Source organism: Carassius carassius, chromosome 24 (genome assembly GCF_963082965.1).
Source record: "Carassius carassius chromosome 24, fCarCar2.1, whole genome shotgun sequence".
Classification (NCBI taxonomy): Eukaryota; Metazoa; Chordata; class Actinopteri; order Cypriniformes; family Cyprinidae; genus Carassius; species Carassius carassius.
Window position 1 is genome coordinate 25,028,038 of NC_081778.1, and position 15,954 is coordinate 25,043,991.

At 37.8% G+C, this 15,954-nt stretch overlaps 1 protein-coding gene across 2 annotated transcripts in view; it reads right to left on the reverse strand.

The window, feature by feature from the left end:
* Positions 1-3,451: 3,451 nt before the first annotated feature.
* LOC132103272 (R-spondin-2-like) overlaps positions 3,452-15,954 on the reverse strand; it is a 53,025-nt gene continuing 40,522 nt past the window's right edge. For both annotated transcript variants that reach the window (XM_059508236.1, XM_059508235.1), the window contains exon 5: positions 3,452-4,752. In XM_059508236.1, coding sequence (XP_059364219.1) covers positions 4,631-4,752 — 122 coding nt within the window. In that variant the 3' untranslated portion in view covers positions 3,452-4,630. The remainder of the gene's footprint in view (positions 4,753-15,954) is intronic.

Below are 15,954 nucleotides of genomic sequence, written 5' to 3' on the forward strand. Positions count from 1 at the left end.
TGGAGGAGGAAGTTTAAGACTTTGGGGGATGTTTTCTGCAGCAGGAGTTGGGTTTCTTATACAGACACATGACAGGGTGATTCTACAGAATGTATATCAGAACCTCCTTCAGCAACATGCAGTTCCTTCCCTGCAAGCATTTCCTAGTCAATCTTCAATTTTCATGGATACAATGTCCCTGTCACACTGTAAATTCATGTCTCACCCCTGAAAGCTCAAACAGAACTAATGTCCTTTTGGGGAGTCTGTAGACTGAAAAATGTCAAACCAATTTTGACACACTCAGAGATAAGCAGACTAGTGCACCTGTCCTATGGGGTGGCTGACTATAGGAAGCCCTTTATTGTGGAGACAGATGCAAGCAGTCAGGGCTTGGGCGCCGTTTACATATAGGCATCAGGGAGATGTTAAATGTGTTATTGCCTTTGTAAGTTGATGTCCGAGCGATGCAGAAAAAAAATTAGAGCAGCATGAAACTCGAGCCCCTTGCTCTCAAGTGGACAACTGTTGAGAAGTTTTAGGGGTATTTGTTAGGGTCCAAATTTACAATGATAACCAATAATAATCCTCTGTGCCACTTGAAAATGACAAACTTTGGAGGGATTGAACAAAGTCGGATTTCACAGTTGTCTGTCTTTTTTATTTTGATGTCCAGTATTATTGAAGGCATCGAAACACAGTAGCTGACACACTATCTAGAGAGACGATTGCAAGGGAGAAGGGGAGAATTTAACCAGGTGATGGTTAAGGGGGGTATAAATACTTTTAGTGTTAATAATGCCCATAGCTGGACAATGTAATAAGAGGTCCTTTAAGGTGATGTAATTGTGTACAAGTATGAACATGCGAGCATGTGTAATCTGTGTAATCTGACATCATCCATGTACAGATCGCTATGTATATGAAAGATCGCTATGTTTTTATGAAAGAGTACAATTGCTGTTTACTGTAAGATTTCCCCAAATGTCGATTATATCCATAAATAGTTGAATGGTAATGCAATATTGCATTGATGTGTTAGTATGGCAGAGGTAATGCACTGCATGTACTGTACAGAGGATGTCTGTTTGTGACAACAAAGAAGAGACAACACATTGTACTTTAAATTATCTTTATGCTGATGGTGAACAATTTGCTGCATAATCAGAAGATATTCTGGCATTGTATTTTGGTTTATTCTTGGTTTTAGTTTATATTTTTCTGCACCACGTACCTAAAAGAAACAGAAACTCCTAACTTATTATTAGAAATAGCTAACAAACTCCACCTATATTTGTTGGTCCTGTGTGTCATTTTCCTGCAGCCACAGTTTGTTGTAGAGTTTTGGGCAATGACATATGGTAAAGTTGTACTCCACACCAGTGGACACTTCTGGCCTGAAATATTGGAGCATAGACATCAACGCAGGATCACTCGCCAAAAATGTCATTTTCATTGAGAGGGCTAATGATCCCAGATTTCCTTTGCCTCGGTGGGCAACCAATGCCCCATTACACAGTTATAGAAAAACAGCAAATTATTTCAACGTTTATTGTCCCGGGCAATGTTATTAATCTGGCAATGTGATCTCATAACTTCCATATCTGGCATCTGCTTTGGAACATATGTGTCATTCAGGCAGCAAACGCTCTGTACATGACAGAATGATGAGAGGGAAATCACACTGCACGAGAAGGAGGACCACTGGCGCTCAGGTCTCACAAACAGCATTTCCTGTTTGTGGTTCCACTTGTTCAGTCTTTGAAGTGTGCCATAATAATAGAACCAAATGGAGCTAATGAAAACGCACTCTGTCAGATTAAAAGGAAGCCCTGGACTCAACTAAACCAGAACCTCTTACCGCAGACACACACCAGGAAAACACAGACATCCTCAGTATGATACTCTTGCCTTCAAGGCGCTGCCGCATAGTTTACAGAAGTGGTTAAATGATGAAAAGAAAATCACGAAATGGCAAGCGGAAATGGGCAATACAAATGTCTGATGTGTGGACAGACATTAGATACCTTAACATTAGCATGTGCATTGTGTCCTGGTTCTGGGTATGAAGGATGACTTCACCCAAAAATAAAAAAATTCTGTCATCACTCCAAACCTGACTTTTTTTTTTTTTTTTGCATTTAATTTACTGTTGATAGCAACCGGAGATTTCAAACTTCAAAAGGGATGCAAAAGTTCCATAAAAGCATCATAAAATTGGTCCAAATGGCATATACACCACATATAACTCATATGATAGTTGTGTTTATTTTTTGCTATAGAGAATCGTTGAATCAGTGAGTTGAACTTGACAACCGGACCTGTTCGATTAGTAAATGAAGCATTCGGACTGCTTTTGTTAGCCAACTGATTCATATTGAAAATATTTGATTCAAAAGAATGACTAGCCTACAAATTGGCCATTTGGAACGACGTGATGGTGAGTAAACGGTGACAAGCTGGTAATTGGGATTGACTTTTACACTAATGTTGCACAAGTCCACAAGATATATTTTTACAGTTAAAATCATGTAGCATAATGTTCTATTGCTAATGTCCTTTCTAAATCTTCTTGTTCGTCTCTAGTGAGTCATTACAGTGTGTCTGTTTCTAGACTATGATTTTACAATTTAGTTTGGTGATGGTGTGGCCCCCGAGGTGACAAGTGTGTGCAGTTCATTAGCTTGTAACCCACAGGGGATGGGTTTATAAACAGTTAAGTTTACATATACTGTACATTCACTATATGGAGGGTTTATGAACCATACTTCAAGGATGGGCTATTTTTCATTTTTCATGTCTCATTCATTCAACTGTTTTGTCCATCAAAATAATCTGGAGGATAAAGCATAAAATTTTAAAGTAATTGTGAAAAGATCCTTCATACTTTCTCTTGTGGGAAATGCATGGATAAAAAGTCCTAATTTCCCTCCCACTTAAATTCCATGTAAAATTATTTACTATTTCATGATTTATGTATATAAATTATCATTGTATATACATTTATTTATTCATTTATTGCAATGTAAACACTCCAAATCATATTTGTTTGTTTGTTTAGCAATCCTTATTCTCTTCTGGAAATATTTTCTAGGTTCACAGATGCATCAGAATCTGGATGTCTACTTTTTATACATGATTATACAGAACACAGCACTAGGTTATTGTCCGTGACTCAAATTAAACTGTTTTGACAGAACCTACCTGCAGAAAATGTTTATTCATTTTCTTTCCGAGAGGTTTTGTGAAGTGGTTTCAGTGCCTGTAGAAATAGACAGTGATGCCATTTGCACCTGTCAAAAAGACTAACAGCTTCTCTGAATGATATCCCGTTCCTGTAAAGGCCCTATGCTCTGCTGCCAGTTGGGCATATCTGTTTGTGTGCTGTGAAATGACAAATGTTGTATTATTGAGCTTTCGGACTTGATGGGAGGTTGGCGAGGTTCTGAAAATATACAACAGCACCATGAAGTGCAACATGAACTGCGTTTTAATAGCACACAATATACACATTATCAATCAGTTGACGATACACTTCAGCTGCTGCAGGATGTGTGATCAACATAAAGTACAACATGTTAAACCAGGTTTACACAATGCATTTCTGTGGGACATTTATCAGCAAATCAGACACAATCAGTTTCCACTGTTGGAGATATTTTGTATTGTTATAAGTGGTTGAAAGAATACTTCAGCACTGAGGAGTATCAGGTACAGAGACATAATTTTCACCAAACAATAATAATAATAATAATAATAATAATAATGAAAAGATCAATAAATAAATCATTTATATACCTTATAAATGTAATAGCTATGTGGAGACTATGCTTTTATTTAGCTTTTTGTTCTTTTTAAATACATCTAACTGTAGCTGGTATTATAACCCTTTACACATTTAAACGCTGAAGGTGTCAATACTGAAAATACAGTAATTTTTTCCTATATATTTAGCATCAATGTTACCGTTATTAGATAAACTCAACAACTATGTACACATGAGTTGTGGCCATGCTAGTTAAACAACTAAGATTCTTACCCACAATATACAGTCAAAGCATAAAGCGGTCTGGACGTAAACATCTTGTGCTGAGAATAATAATTTCGCAACTGTGCATGGTTTGCAACATTGCAATGAAAAACAAAGTACCTATTGGACAAGGAGCGCAATACATGACACACTCTGCCTTGATTTTTTAGGGAAGGGGATGATGTGAATTGTACATAAATATGGAAGAGTCTCTCTCTTGTTTTTCAGGGCATCATTATCAGTCAATCACGTTTCTAATCCCTTCAGGTCCTTTCACCACTCTGTGCTCGTTCTACTCCTCCAGGTCTCCAGGCCCAAGCTTTCTGTGCTTCCAGCTCAGTCTGTCTCTTCTTCCTCCTCAGATAGGACGAGATATGAGCTATATGAACAGCTGGTATAGTGTTCTATGATATCACAGTAGGGTTGTGGGTCAGGGGGACGTGTCACCGTTGAGGGAAGCAGCAGGAGGCACAGAGACACAGTGTGACCACATGAGTATGAATAATCCTGTTTGGATGCGCGTGTGTGTTTTCATCAGGGTAGGTGTGTGTGGAGCATGGGATAGCAGCTTTGTGGTCTTTGTTCCATCGAAAAGTCTTTATTTATTATTTTAAATTATTTTTACTGGCTGGCTCGAAGAGAGGCGAGGTGGTCACTGTGTTGGTTCTGAGCCCGGAAGCGCAGCCTCTGCTTGTTAGGCTTCTTCTTCTGGTCTTTGGTCCGGTGGGCCTTCCCCGAACCCCCTATACCAAAACAGACAGAAAAGAAAAAGCACATTATATATGTGCTTTAAATAAATATCTGTAAGAGCATGCACTGGCTTAGGATTTTAATTACAATGACACTAAAAACAATATTATGTATACTACTGTTCAAAAGTTTGGGGTTAGTAAGATTTTTTTAATGTTTCTGAAAAAGTCTCTAATGCTCTTATGCTTAAGCTTCTATTTTGATATCATTTAAAATGCCAAATAATATTTAATAATAAACATTTAATAAAATGAAAACTAAAGGAATTTCAAATCACATGAGCCAATATTTTATTCACAATAGAACATAGATAACGTAGCAAATGTTTAAACTGAGAAATTTTACACTTTTATCCACTTAATTAGCTCATTTAAAATTTAATGCCTGCTACAGGTCTCAAAAAAGTTGGCACGGGGGCAACAAATGGCTAAAAAAGCAAGCAGTTTTGAAAAGATTCAGCTGGGAGAACATCTAGTGATTAATTAAGTTAATTGATATCAGGTCTGTAACATGATTAGCTACAAAAGCTTTGTCTTAGAGAAGCAGAGTCTCTCAGAAGTAAAGATGGACAGAGGCTCTCCAATCTGTGAAAGACTGCGTAAAAAAATTGTGGAAAACTTTAAAAACAATGTTCCACAACGTCAAATTGCAAAGGCTTTGCAAATCTCATCATCTACAGTGCATAACATCATCAAAAGATTCAGAGAAACTGGAGAAATCTCTGTGCGTAAGGGACAAGGCCGGAGACCTTTATTGGATGCCCGTGGTCTTCGGGCTCTCAGACGACACTGCATCACTCATCGGCATGATTGTGTCAATGACATTACTAAATGGGCCCAGGAATACTTTCAGAAACCACTGTCGGTAAACACAATCCGCCGTGCCATCAGCAGATGCCAACTAAAGCTCTATCATGCAAAAAGGAAGCCATATGTGAACATGGTCCAGAAGCGCCGTCGTGTCCTGTGGGCCAAGGCTCATTTAAAATGGACTATTTCAAAGTGGAATAGTGTTTTATGGTCAGACGAGTCCAAATTTGACATTCTTGTTGGAAATCACGGACGCCGTGTCCTCTGGGCTAAAGAGGAGGGAGACCTTCCAGCATGTTATCAGCATTCAGTTCAAAAGCCAGCATCTCTGATGGTATGGGGGTGCATAAGTGCATACGGTATGGGCAGCTTGCATGTTTTGGAAGGCTCTGTGAATGCTGAAAGGTATATAAACGTTTTAGAGCAACATATGCTTCCCTCCAAACAACGTCTATTTCAGGGAAGGCCTTGTTTATTTCAGCAGGACAATGCAAAACCACATACTGCAGCTATAACAACAGCATGGCTTCGTCGTAGAAGAGTCCGGCTGCTAACCTGGCCTGCCTGCAGTCCAGATCTTTCACCTATAGAGAACATTTGGCGCATCATTAAACGAAAAATATGTCAAAGACGACCACGAACTCTTCAGCAGCTGGAAATCTATATAAGGCAAGAATGGGACCAAATTCCAACAGCAAAACTCCAGCAACTCATAGCCTCAATGCCCAGACGTCTTCAAACTGTTTTGAAAAGAAAAGGAGATGCTACACCATGGTAAACATGCCCCGTCCCAACTATTTTGAGACCTGTAGCAGAAATCAAAATTGAAATGAGCTCATTTTGTGCATAAAATTGTAAACTTTCTCAGTTTAAACATTTGCTATGTTATCTATGTTCTATTGTGAATAAAATATTGGCTCATGTGATTTGAAAGTCTTTTAGTTTTCATTTTATTAAAATTTAAAAAACGTCCCAACTTTTCCGGAATTCGGGTTGTATTTTTATTTTCACTAAAGCTCAAAATGAAAACAATCACAAGAAATCAAGTTATTTCACTCAATAAGAAAATGTATTTTTCCTCTTAATAATTTCTTGCAGTTTGAGTTAAAAGAGCAAGCGGGACCTTGAGCTGCCTGTGAATGATATTTCTTTATGATTTAAAGACAGCAGCTTTCTGAGCAGAATCCCAAACCAAATGATCCTTTCCTCACCCCATCTCGCCTCCTCACACTCCAGCCTAAAACAGTGAAGCAAAGTGCACAACACTCGTTCACTTCTCAGCCAAGCATCTCAGACCAGAATTAATGCAAGCCAGGTGTCGCAAGCAATGCATTCTGGGAAAGGGTGTGTGGCATATCGCACACAACGAAGGGTGGCTTGCTAAATCCAACAGTGGCAAATAAGATGACAAGGTGCATATGATTGAGTGTGTGTGCGAGTGTGTGTATGTTCGAAGGAGAAAGTCTGACTGAGAGGCACAGAAAATTTGTCAACAGGGGAAAAACGAGTCAGGCTTAGATGCCGGGTGGTATCTAGATCCCGATCTGGCACACATTTGTGCTAGCTGTGCTACGGTTCACATACAGGCGGCAGAAAATAATCTTTCTGTAGTTGTATTTCAAGGCCTGGCTCACAGTCTTATTATTGCACTTGTTCAGGCCATTTAGCACCACAAAATGAGGCAAGGCAGCAGAATGTGTGGTGACTTTATCTCAAGTGGGCCTCTCTCTCAAACGCTGTCCCAGCTCTTGCCTCGCTCGCAGCTGCCTGAATGCCATTCCTAGCCCCACTATGTGAATTCTGAGAAAATGGTTTTCTTAAGTGGAAACAACCCTGAGAAAATGCTCTCTTTTGGTAGCATGAGAAAAATGTAACAATTTCACTTAATCTTCCACAGGCAATTTCCTGCAATTAATGCAATCGTTCTATTTTGGGACTGATATCTTGTGGTTTTGCAATTTGGCACAATGCAAAAATGTTGTCTTTACACGACTGCTCGTATGCCTTGAAAACGCTCCAAAAAGCCCTTGGGGTCCGTTTTCATTTAACCGAATCTCCATGCGCCTGACATAAAAACAAAAGCAACAGCAAAACTGTTGAACCTCTTCGATAAATGTCGCTTCCAATTACTCCAAGTGAGTTATAACGGATTTACGCATAATGTGCACAATATGCATAATGACCACAGGCAAAGGTGTTTTTCCATTTCAAGAGGCCCTTTTGATTCAAAAGTTTTTGCTTTATAAAGAGTCTGCAATGTGATCGATTTAGGGGCACAGTTTGATGGCAGTAAAGAGCAGAGGTCTACATTAAAAAGACCTATGTTGCAGGCCAGAGCACATGTGTTCTTTCCTCCCAACCATTAGAACAATATCCTGTCTCATTAAGTTCTGTTTATAGTAGTGGAGAGCAGTGTGATTAACTAGGAGAGAACTAAACTTAACGCTATTGCTGATCAAATAGTTTCAAAGACATCAGTCTAAACAACATTAAAGGACAGGTTTTTCTAAAAGCTGTTGCTAGAAATATTTGTCAAAGGCATTACGAGTTACCATATGCACGTGAGTCCCTGATTTTGGTGGCCTTGTTTTATTGTGCAGCTAAAAACGGAGCTTACTATTAATTTCAATTTCGTTCCAATCATCACTCATTATTTGTGAATTCTGATCAAATGCTGATGGAAATTTTTATAGCATTTCATAACTGACAGCTAGAGGGCAACCAAAACTAACTGAAAGCCTTAGGTCTGAGCAGATCAAAACAGTGCCTGAAATGGAAAATCCTATCAAGATGTCTGCAACTATTTAATATGTCTCAACCTGAATTGATGTCAGGCATAAGATTGTTTGAATAAGGGCCTTGTTTGCAGTTTTGGTCTAATGTTTATAATTAATTGCCAAGTCCAATTAGCAAGGTTCACAGAGTGAGGTCAAGACATCGTTGCCTTTTGCTACAACCTTACAGTTTGAATTACGGCAGAGAAACGTGAGGGGGGGGGGAAGAAGCATTGTTTTTAGCATCTCTGATTGGAAAAGCAGAAAGCAACCATATGCCAGAATGGTTTTTATATTTAAACATTGGTTTATTTTTCTTACTTTCTTTCTTTCTTTCTTAGTGGAATTAAAAAGAGAAATCATTCCGCCACTGATTGCTTTCCTTTTGTAGATAAAACAAGCATCTGCCAAAAGACACTCAGTTTTACATGAATTTCAGCATCGAACAAATAAACAAGTTTGTGCTAATCAGAAACAGTGTGCTTGTGTGCGCTCTAATGTTCCGATATCTGCACGGAATATTGATTACCACTCCATGGCAACAAAAGAGAGAGTTTCCCCCCAGATTGAAGGAGTGTCAAGAAAGGACGGCAAAGAAAAGAGAACACAGGTGTAAGTTAAAACACATTCTGTACTGTATGTCCGCATGATTTCCTCATAACTTTCTTTCTTCTCCTGACTTCTCCTGCCACACGCATGGATGCGATCTGGTGAAACACCTGGCAACCGCTGTTCCACTCCCAACCACAAATTCCTTCAGCACATGATTTGACGTATTACTCTCTCTTTCAATCTTCTACCTGGATCTGACTGCACCATGTTTGTGCTCTCATTCCATCAAAATAACACATCAGTGTTATCATATAAATGTTAGAATTTTATGGGTCTATCAATATGAAAAACTCTAATCACATACTAATGAAAATAGGAGTCTTGTAGTTTAGAGCTAGCAACATGGGTTTGATTCCAAGGAAATGCATGAATTGATAAAATAACTTGAATGCAAAGTTAGTCACTTTGAAAAATAAAATAAAATGCATACGCAAATGTATGTAAATTATTAATTAAACAGATAAATGTCAATATTCAAAAAGATAAATCAATTTAATTAATATAATGTGACATTCTATATTTTAAATGCAAATAAATAAATACTGTGTAATATTTATTTGTACATGCAGCTGTGCAGTCAGTGCTGAAAAGAAGAACATAGAGTAATGAGGATCCTTTGAAACATTAAAAAACATGCCTCTTATGCTTTACTCCATCGTGAAAGTCTTCTCCCTTACAATTAAAAACTGTTTAAAAGTTTTTCCTAACCAAAACAGTGACAAAATGCATAAAAAGTCACATATTCCATCTAGGCCTGGCAGTGATCTGCCATCAGAGAGGCCGTGACCAAATGAAAAGACGTCCGTTCAGCCTTAAAATCCAACCTAAAGTGAGTTCATCTGCATGACTCAAGTAGTTCAGGAATCGAAAGGTCTAATCTTATCAGTACAGCATGTGGTTTAAGAAAATCGATACCTGACCCCAGGAAAGCATTACAAGTGAGCGGTAAATGGGCCTCTCTGCAAAGACTCTTCTTCTGCTCAGGACCTTCTCATCTTTCAAAGTATAAACAATTAATAATTGGCTTCTCTGCTGCTCCTTAATCTTATCCACTTCTCCTACCAAAACGGCAGGAGATCAAGAGAGAATGAGGAGAAAAGACACAAAACTTAAAACAGGGTATGACTCTTGTGGAAGTAGCAGATGATAAAGTGGAAGTTTTGGTGGTCCATCATTTTTATGAAGACTCCAAACGCAAAGTCATTATTTGTGAGTAAAGGAGAGGACCACTGGCGCCAGTAAGATTTGATTTCAGTGGCAGAAATTGAATTAGCAGCCATTAAGGGCTGTAACACATACATTTATAATACTGTGAAGAGATGGACTTACACTGGACTTACACTGTGGACAATGTGTCTGGAAGGAGATCCAGTGAACCTGGCAGAGCACAGAGGGACAATTCACTAAACCGTTGAGTCAGATTTACACAAAGCATTTCGGCACTAAACCCTGTTTATTCATCATCACTGCAATCCAGTTGTTCTGGTCTAATAACGTCTAGTTTCTATATAAATTAAGGCAATTACAGATTAAGCCTTTATGTTCAAAGGTGAGAAGTAATTTCCTGGTGTAATTAATGTTGTCATTTTCAGAATTGTGTAACTTTTATAGTGATCAAAGCAACAGTTATTCATCATATTCATATTTGGAGATGAGAAATAAAACAAATAAATTACAAAAAGATTAATTGATTTCAGTGCCTGCACTTTATTTTGTTTTCTTATTCTTTGTGCGTGTGTGTGTGTGTGTGTGTGTGTGTGTGTGTGTGTGTGTGTGTGTGTGTGTGGATTCATTATTATTTGCTCTATATTGTAGCATCTAAAATACAAATTTTCATTTGCTTTAATTTGTAATTTCTTATTCTCTTATTCTTCTTCATAAATTTATAAAGAATTATACAAATAATAAATGGATATAAATATAACAATAATAATCTGAATAATCCTTTCAATATAAAATAACTGATACTGCAAACATTTGCATAATTATATTAACATGAAAAATAAGACAAGTAAAATACAAGTATAATATTTTAATAATAACTTGTCAACGGACAATAAAAAATTCTGCCATCCATTGATCAATGCAATTAGTGTAGCTAACACTTTAAACCAATCAAATATTTACAAGTTAAAAAGTAAACTACAAGTACAGTATTTTAATAATAAAATGTCCAAAATTAAAAAATTCTGCCATCCAATAGGATCAATGCAATTATTGCCTTTTTATTAACAGCTTGTTGTGTAGCTGACACTTTAAACCAATCAAATATTTACAAGTAAAAAAGTAAACTACTGTACAAGTACAGTATTTCAATTATAATTATGTCATTAGTAATATAATTTAAAAACACTGCCATCTAGTAGCATCAATTCAGTAAGTGACTTTTTATTAGTAGCTTTTTATTGTTTAACTAAAACACTTTTTCAATAAAAAAAGAAACTTAACTGTACTTTAAATTATGATTAGCACATAGCTTAAGTTACTGTATTAAATCAGTTTTCCCAACACTTCCCTGAGAAGATGATCCTTCATAGGTAGAAGACTATCTTGCTAACCAGCTGACAAGAACTTCTCTGCACAGCATCACTTAGCCTAACAAGGTTACTCTGGATCATATCTCTTTCCCCTCCTCTCTCCTCTGAAGTTCTGCTTATTATCAGAAGGAATGATTTAAAACACATGCATTCCAAACTAATGCTAATGTTGAAATTAGGTGGGTCATAATTGTCTTAATTCTGAGCAACGGTAAAAATGTAGAGAGCTTTAGGAGCAGGCGAGTGCACTGTATCGGTTCTTTGAAGATGTCCATGATGATATGTCAAAGTAAATATCATGATTTTTAGCATAAAAACAGGCATGACTGGAGCAGTGATTAATCTGGTGGTTAATATTGCCTTCAGGCCATGAGCCAGAGCTGAACTGGAAATGTCTGAACAGCCTGCAATTAGTCAATAAATGAGAATGATGTTAAAAAACATATTTTTTATTAAACAAAATATAAATATTAGATTAAAAAAGAGATAAATCTTGCCTTGCAACCATCTGAAATAAATCAAGTTGTAGTACTTAATTTTTTAAAACAATAATATAAATATATAAATGCTAAATAATAATAATAACAACGACAAAAGCACATAACAAAATGACTAAAACTGAAATAAAAATAATAAAATAATACATTTCAATGTATATATCCATTTCCCCTAGGGAACACACTGATACAAATATAATACCTTGACAAGTCGCTTTGAATAATATTTGGACAATTTATGCCAAACACATAAAATGAGGCAGATAAATCTGAGCAATGCTACTACTGTGTGTATTTAAAACCTGATTACAAATATATGGAGTTATCATTCTATTCATAAGTCAGTCAGTCACCTGCAGATTGAGTGTTGTCCACTGAGAGATACCACAGTGATGCCAGCTGCCCTGAAAGCCACACACAGAAGCTGATATGCATGCCACCACAAACCCATACAGAAGGCTGCAAAACAGCTTCTGTGGTCTCCTATCTCTGCCTGACTCACCCCCACATCTGAGCTTAAGTACATAAAGCTGTAGTCTTGTGTCCCTCAGAAAATGAGGCATAATTAGATTTAGTTTCATTTAATTACTGCCTAAATGTTATGTTAAATTTCTGATGATCATGAAAAGATTCAACAGCTTTATCAAAGAAAATCTCTGCGATATTTTGGCAAACAGCGAACATCCAATGCTATTACCAACCAGCACTGAGAAAGTGGCAATAGGATGATTAAAAAAAAGATCAAGGGAACACCACATATTCATAATTTGTGTCATATGTCAAAATTTCACAAACACATCATTCCTGATAAGGCAAATAACGGTTATGCTGAGGTAAAACTAAACTGTTTTCTGGAGTCACTTAAGTGTATTTAAAACTCACAATGGTGCTTTGATCTCTCAGATTTACGTAAACATCTGTTTCGTGCTGATAGAAGGGAGAATTAAATACTAGTGGTGGTTCTTATCAATTCAGCTATAGTCGGTTTCATGGGAAAAGAACTGATGTGTTGCATTACACAACCACGTTTTCTACGATGAACATCTTGGAATGTTTAATGTATTAAGATCATCTTTTGTTTAAAAGCAGTTTCTAGAATTAAGTTATGATTAAGGCTTCTGTCTTCTCTGACTTGCAAACTGGTAGGAAAATATTTTGTCCCTGGAATCCATCACTTTTCACTAGCTCTGGGAGTGCACAATGATTAACTGTATAATTACTGTATTTTTAAAAGCACATTTTTATGTTTGTCCTGAAAATGAAGAGGAGGAAGAAATAATTTCAACAGCTTTGCCAAGGATGTGACCTCGTCACACTACAATTACACAAACTATTTGATGGAACATTTGTTTTTCATTTTACTCCTGAAGCTGCATTTCCTGCGAGTGCTGTGGGTGATGGGAAATACGGACTATAAGTGTGTGCGTCATGGCAAATAAGAAAATCATATCCTCCCTATACAGGGGCCAAGCCTCAGATTTTGTCATGTACTGTACATATGGATGCAGAGGTAATACTATTTTACACCATGATGTGTGGTTGTGTTGGCAAGAGAGCGAACGTTCATTGTGAGTTTATGGGAAACATTTGGGGCCGCCGCCACCACTGGGGCTTTTCAAACTGAGGTCCATGTTAAATTCATACAATCTAATCTGTTCCGTATATAAATATACTCAGAGGCACAGCCATACTGTAAAGCAAACCCGTATGCTACATCTTGAGCCGAGACTGTACCTGTCATAGCCCTGTCTGGGCCATATGTGTTTCTGAGCTATACGCCCAGCCGTTTCAGTTCTGTTTGCTCCTTCACTCCCCAAGGGCACTTCTGGAGGATGTAAGAGGAAATTGTGCAGCATGATGTGTTCTTTATATCTCATTTCAGAAACCAAGGCCTTCAATCTCCATCTCCAATGGGGAACGAAGAGGAAATCTGCCTCGTGTCTCGAGGAACCCAGCGGGTTTCTACATAAAGAGGAAGTGCCCATGAGGCAGACAGGCTGTGCCAAATCAGACATGCTTATACACTTAAACCGAAGAGAGTAGTGTGCGAGTGTGCGTGTTTTGGAGAGGAGGGACCCTCTGTGAAATACTTCAAATCAAAGGCAATACGCCTGCTCTCCTATCCTTACCTCATTTTATAAAATTCCCTTCAAAGACCTTTCATCTGTCTAAACAGGGTACTTGTATCCTTTCGAGGGGACTTAACTCTAAAAAAAAGAGCAATACAAAACTTCTGTACTTGCATCTGTGGACCTGTGGGGCTGTGAGGTGTGTTTAATCTTTTGAGGATCTAGGTGTAAATGTTCCTGTCAAACCAAAACCACTCACCTGAGTGAAACTGACAGCTTTTATCATCTACCCATGGAGCCCCCCTCAACTCAAACGCCTTGGTGCCAGTAATTCCCCTTAGTTCTGCTAAAGTACTTCTGCCAAGCTCTTTCAATGCCCAACAGGGTCAGGGGTTTAACACCACAGCAATGGTTAGAAAAACAGGAACATGTCAGGGAAAAGATCCAAAAGTAATAAGAAGGTAGCAAGGATTTGTCCTACATCCAGGTATTGAGTATAAACACTGGGGTATGGAGTCTTGGGAACTGGATAAATGTCGATAGGCAAACAAACCAGCTGAAAAAAGGGGGGATTTCTTTCAATGCCGTAAGGCAACTATACTGAAATTACAATACTGAATAAAATTTGCATCAATTCAGCATAAATAAAACTACAGTTCCTACCAAGAGCAACTGAACCATTTAGACTGGAAGTTCAGGGTATATATATATAGGTAAAATGTCCTATAAACCTTTACATTTAAACATCTGTCTTCAAATTTCTGCATCATGTTTGTTACCTCAATTCAAATTCTGGAACTGAACTGGAATCTCAATTCTGTTCTGAATAGTGCACAACCCCGTTTACAACCCATCTGTTTACTTTGGTGCATTTACCCAATTGTAAATCGACACAGTCTCTTTTGGTTATTCCCCGCTGTGTGTATGCAAGCTTGGATGTCCAAACACTTAAAACACAGGAATCTAGCAACAAACAACACTTTGTTTTGTCTGGGTGTCTGTTTCGTTGGTCCAAGCCTATGGATGTGAGAGGGTCAGAATCCACAGCTTCCCTCAGTATCATAAGGCTCTGATTACAAGCTGTGATGTCTCAATAAAAATGCCAGAGAGAGAGAGAGGACAGAAGACTTTAGCGGCTGAGTTGGTGCAACTGTGCACCAGATGTTGAAAGTCATACCCCGCTCCCAGCTAGCCTCGAAGATAGGGTGGTCTAGGCCTTGCCAGTGTCCCACTGATATTGCAGGCACATCAAATGGAACCTTGGCATACACACTATCAAAAGTCGAGCTTATACATTAGTGCTTATGTGTGGCAATGTATAAAAGCATGTTTATTGAAGGCTGTGCAGAGGAAATGTCTTGCCTGTCATGTGTGATGTGTGCATGCCTGTTGTGTGTGTCTGTGGAGATGAAAGCATGTGTGGGGCCTTGCGGAAGGGCATTCAGTGGGTTACGCAGTGGCCTGGACGACAGAAGGTCCGCATTCAAATGGCAAACACTGAATGATTGCAGCCTAATTAGACTGTGATAGGCCTGTGATGCTGTCATGAGACAAAATAATTGCTGAAAGTCAATGTCACTAAAATGTATATTGTGAAATAAACATGGGCTGCTTTAGGTAGTCTACAGCCTAAAAAGAAAAAAAAGAAAGAAAGAAAGAAAGAAAGAAAGAAAGAGAGATCGAAAGAAAGAAAGAAAGAAAGAAAGAAAGGAAAAGAAAGAAAGAAAGAAAGAAAGAGATTGTAGTGTATTTGGGATTTACAATATTTCCCACAAAACTACATGATTTTTTTTCAAGTTCAAAACCATGACTGTGAAAAGAATTAAATACCCTCAATTAATCTCATGATTTTGGACCTATTTTTAGAAATCAGAATGAAGTAGTAACATAATATTAG